Consider the following 5361-nt stretch of genomic DNA (forward strand, 5'->3'; position numbering starts at 1 on the left):
CATTCCTAAAGGTGGACATCCCACTTTGGGAACTGTTAAGTGTGAAATAGATTGAAAAAAGTGGGACGTGATACATGAGGAACTCTACATCTATATGAGAAACTGGATCAATTAATTTTGGGGACTACAAGTAATTGCTATGACTAATGCCTAGAAGCTCTTGGTCCCTTAATTCCTTATTTCTGCCCCTGGTTTGTGTCTTTGAGTCATTCATCATGTAGAGTGGATTTTTCTAATAGTTCCTCTATTGTTGCAGGTGAATGACAACACTTTCAAACGCATCTATGGAGAACAGATCTGAAGTGGATGGGTTCATCCTTACAGGATTAACAGGTGCTCCAGGGCTTCAGGCTCCTCTCTTCATAATGTTCACCTTCATCTACCTTACTACCCTGGTAGGGAATCTGGGGATAGTGGCTCTGAGCTCCTGGGATTCCTGCCTCCACACCCCAATGTATTTTTTCCTCAGTAACCTCTCTCTGGTGGATTTTGGCTACTCCTCAGCTGTTACTCCCAAGGTAATGGCTGGGCTCCTCACAGGGGACAAGGCCATCTCCTATAATGGATGTGCTACACAGTTATTCTTTGTTGGGGCCTTTGCTACTACTGAAAGTTTCCTGTTAGCTTCCATGGCCTATGATCGTCATGCAGCTGTCTGCAAGCCCCTACATTACACCACTACCATAACTTCAACAGTATGTGCCTATCTGGCCAGTGGTGCTCATATCTGTGGCTTTCTGACTTCCTCCATAGTCATAGGAAACACATTTAGCCTTTCCTTCTGCAGGTCCAACATAGTGCATCACTTTTTCTGTGATATTCCCCCTCTCCTAGTTCTCTCTTGCTCAGATATTCAAATCACTGAGTTGGTATTCTTTATTTTAGGGTCATTCACTGTCTTTTTCCCATTTCTTGTCATCTTTGCTTCGTACTTATTAATCTTTATCACTATCCTCAAGATCCATTCTGTTGAAGGCCGCCAGAAAGCCTTCTCTACCTGTGCGTCCCATCTCACAGCAGTGTCTATATTTTATGGGACAATCATCTTCATGTACCTTCAACCCAGCTCAAGTCATTCAATGGACATGGACAAAATGGTGTCAGTGTTCTACACCATGTTAATTCCCATGTTGAACCCTCTGGTGTATACTCTGAGGAACAAAGATGTCAAGAATGCTGTGATGAAAGCTGTGAGAGGAAGACAACTTCAATAAGATCATCCTTTTTCATGGACAGAAAATTCAATCTATATCTTCTCTGCTCTGGGATCCAGCCTCCTGGTCAGGCCATTTCTCCTATGCATACGGAAGTGTGAGACATTTTTTTTTAAGAGCAACATCATGTAGTAGAGAGCTTAATAGACTTGGAGTTAAGAGAGCCCTGAATTTAAATTCTGTCTCAGATACTTTTTATGTTGTTTGGCCTTAAGACAAGTCACTTAAATTCTCAGCCTCATTTTCCTTATATTTAAAGAATGTTAATAGTGTGCCTTATGTTCTAAGATTGTTGTGTGGAATGAATGGTATGTTATCTCACACACACACACACACACACACACACACACACACACACACATGCAGAAGGAGAGAGAGACAGAGAGAGAGAGAGAGAGAGAGAGAGAGAGAGAGAGAGAGACGGCACTATACCAACTCTAGCTTTTAACCTTTGAGAAAGAGGAAGAGAGGGGACGGAGTCAAGATGGTGCCTGGAAAGCAGGGACTTGCGTGAGCTCCCCTCCAGGTCCCTCTAAAAACCTATAATAATGGCTCTGAACAAATTCTAGAACTGAAGAACCCACAAAATAACAGCAGGAAGCAGGGCTCTAGCCCAGGACAGCCTGATTGGTCACTGGGTGAGGTCTATTGCAGAGGGGAGCTGAGCCTAGCGTGGGTGTTGGCAGGACCAACCAGACCAGGAGCCGGGTGGAACAGCCCTAGCACCCTGAATCAGTGAGCTGTGGCACTTACCAGACTTCTCAACCCACAAACACCAAAGCCAACATAGAAGATTAGTGGAAAAAGCTGCAGGGGACAAAGTGAAAGGAGTTTGGGGTTCAGCCCCGCCCAGGGGACAGCAGAGGTGGTGCAGCTACAGAACCACAGCTGCAGTTGCTTCTGGCCCCAGGCCCACCTGGTGGGAGGAATTAAATGGTGGATCAGAGCAGGAGTGCAGAGCTTGCTTAAAATCTGAGTCAGGTCCGGGTTGGTTCTTGGGGAAGGAGTAACGCTGCTGTGGCAGAGCTTGCTTTAGTAAATAGCTGTGAAAACAACAGTGCATCCCCTCAAGCTTGGAACAAATTACCCTTTACTCTACAAGCAGTCATAACCCGAAAAAAATCTCAAAGGTCAATTAAGTTGGCTGGGAACATGGCCAGGTAGTGAAAACGGACTGAGATTCAGTCTCAGACTTTGGAATCTTTCTTTGGTGACAAAGAAGGCCAAAACACGCAGCCAGAAGAAGTCAACAAAGTCAAAGAGCCTACATCAAATGCTCCAAGAAAAACATGAACTGGTCTAAGGCCATGGAAGAACTCAAAAAGGATTTGGAATAGCAAGTTAGAGAAGTAGAGGAAAAATTGGGAAGAGAAATGAGAATGATGTGAGAAAACCATGAAAAACAAGTCAATGACCTGCTAAAGGAGACCCCAAAAAATTACGGAAGAAAAGAAAAACTTTAAAAAATAGACTAACTCAAATGGCAAAAGAGCTCCAAAAAGCCAATGAGGAGAAGAATGCCTTGAAAGGCAGAATTAGCCAAATGGAAAAGGAAGGCCAAAGGACAACTGAAGAAAATACTGCCTTAAAAATGAGATTGGAGCAAGTGGAAGCTAGTGATTTTATGATAAATCAAGACATTATAAAACAGAACCAATGGAATGAAAAAGTGGAAGACAATGTGAAATGCCTCATTGTTAAAACCACTGACCTGGAAAATAGATTCAGGAGAGATAATTTAAAAATTATTGGACTACCTGAAAGCCAAAAAAAGAGACTAGATATCATCTTTCAAGAAATTATCAAGGAGAATTGCCCCGATATTCTAGAGCCAGAGAGTAAAATAGAAATTGAAAGAATCCACAGATTGCCTCCTCAAATAGATCCCAAAAAGAAATCTCCTAGGAATATTGTTGCCAAATTCCAGAGCTCCCAGATCAAGGAGAAAATACTACAAGCATCCAGAAAGAAACAATTTGAGTGTTGTGGAAACATAATCAGGATAATACAAGATTTAACAGCTTCTACCATAAGGGATCGAAGGGCTTGGAATACGATATTCCAGAGGTCAATGGAGCTAGGATTAAAACCTAGAATCACCTACCCAGCAAAACTGAGTATCATGCTCCAAGGCAAAATATGGATTTTCAATAAAATAGAGGACTTTCAAGCTTTCTCTGGGAAAAGATCAGAGCTGAATTGAAAATTTGACTTTCAAACATAAGACTCAAGAGAAGCATGAAAAGGTAAAGAAGAAAAAGAAATCACAAGGGACTTACTAAAGCTGAACTGCTTTGTTTACATTCCTACATGGAAAGATGATGTGTATGAGTCATGAGAACTCAGTATTAGGGTAGCTGAAAGAAATATGCATAAAGATACATATTTATACATATATATATACACATATATGTGTGTGTGTGCATGTATATATATGTGTGTGTGTATGCATGTATGTATATCCATATATGTATGTATATCTATATGTGTGTGTGTGTGTGTGTGTGTGTGTGTGTGTGTGTATATATATATATAGACAGAGGGCACAGGGTGAGTTGAATAGGAAGGGATGGTATCTAAAAAAATAAAATCAAATTAAGGGATGAGAGAGGAATATATTGAGAGAGGAAGAAATGGAGAGATACAATGGGGTATATTATCTTGCATAAAAGTGGCAAGAAAAAGCAGTTCTGTAGGAAGGGAAGAGGGAGCAGTTGAGGGGGAATGAGTGAATCTTGCTCTCATCGAATTTGACCTGAGGAGAGAATACCATACACACTCAATTGTGTATCTTACCCACGGGAAAGAAGGAGGAAGAAGATAAAAAGGAGGGATGATAGAAGGGAGGGCAGACAGGGGAAGTAGGTAATCAAAAACAAACACTTTCAAAAAGGGACAGGGTCAAGGGAGAAAATTCAATAAAAGGGGATAGGTTAGGAAGGAGCAAAATATAGTTAGTCTTTCACAACATGAGTATTGTGGAAGGGTTTTACGTAATGATACGCATGTGGCCTATGTTGAATTGTTTGCCTTCTTAGGAAGGGTGGGAGGGAAGGGAAGAGGGGAGAGAATTTGGAACTCAAAGTTTTAATAACAGATGTTCAAAAACAAACAAACAAAAAAAGCTTTTACATGCAAATAGGAAATAAGATACACAACAATGGGGCATAGAAATTTATCTTGCCCTACAAGAAAGTAAGGGAAAAGGGGATGGGAGGGGAGTGGGGTGACAGAAGAAAAGGCTGACTGGGAAACAGGGCAACCAGAATATATGCCATCTTGGAGTGGGTGGGAGGGTAGAATTGGGGAGAAAATTGGTAATTCAAACTCTTGTGAAAATCAATGCTGAAAACTCAATATATTAAATAGATTAAATAATTACAAAAAAGAAATTTATCATGAAATCTGACAGATAAGAGTAAGCATTTGAGTTCTTCCATGATTACTTCTTTTAATGCTTTCAGAATATGCCCCATAAAATATTTGTAATAATAAATGGAAATTCTATAAATGTTTACTTAGAGTTTTATTTAGAGGAACAGGTAAAAAAATATTTTGAATTTTATGATTGTAATTGGAGGATATGCATTTTCTCATGAGATTTTTAGGGAAAACTTATGAACAGTAGCTATAAGAATAATGCAAAGATAGGATCGGGGGGCGGAGCCAAGATGGCGGCTGAAAAGCAGGGACTAGCATGAGCTCCCCGCCAAGTTAGGAAGGAGCAAAATATAGTGAGTCTTTCACAACGTGAGTATTGTGGAAGGGTTATACATAATGATACGCATGTGGCCTATATTGAATTGCTTGACTTCTTAGGGAGGGTGGGTGGGAAGGGAAGAGGGGACAGAATTTGGAACTCAAAGTTCTAATAACAGATGTCCAAAAACAAAAAAAAAATTTGCATGCAACTAGAAAATAAGATACACAGGCAGTGGGGCATAGAAATGTATCTTCCCTACTAGAAAGAAAGGGAAAAGGGAATGGGAGGGGAATGGGGTGACAGAAGGGCAGGCTGACTGGGGAACAGGGCAACCAGAATATATGCCATCTTGGAGTGGGGGGGAGGGTAGAAATGTGGAGAAAATTTGTAATTCAAACTCTTGTGAAAATCAATGCTGAAAACTAAATATATTAAATAAAAAAA

At 40.6% G+C, this 5361-nt stretch overlaps 1 protein-coding gene across 1 annotated transcript; it reads left to right on the forward strand.

Annotated features, from left to right (window-relative positions):
• Positions 1–284: 284 nt before the first annotated feature.
• On the forward strand, positions 285–1214 carry LOC118853847 (olfactory receptor 5B2-like). Its single transcript, XM_036764078.1, has one exon. The coding sequence runs from the start codon at positions 285–287 to the stop codon at positions 1212–1214; it is 930 nt and encodes a 309-aa protein (XP_036619973.1).
• Positions 1215–5361: the final 4147 nt, after the last annotated feature.

The sequence above is a fragment of the Trichosurus vulpecula genome, chromosome 6 (genome assembly GCF_011100635.1).
Source record: "Trichosurus vulpecula isolate mTriVul1 chromosome 6, mTriVul1.pri, whole genome shotgun sequence".
Lineage (NCBI taxonomy): Eukaryota > Metazoa > Chordata > Mammalia > Diprotodontia > Phalangeridae > Trichosurus > Trichosurus vulpecula.

Bases quoted from the DNA above. Each gene is read 5' to 3' on its own strand.
- LOC118853847 (XM_036764078.1), top strand. From the start codon at position 285: ATGGAGAACAGATCTGAAGTGGATGGGTTCATCCTTACAGGATTAACA.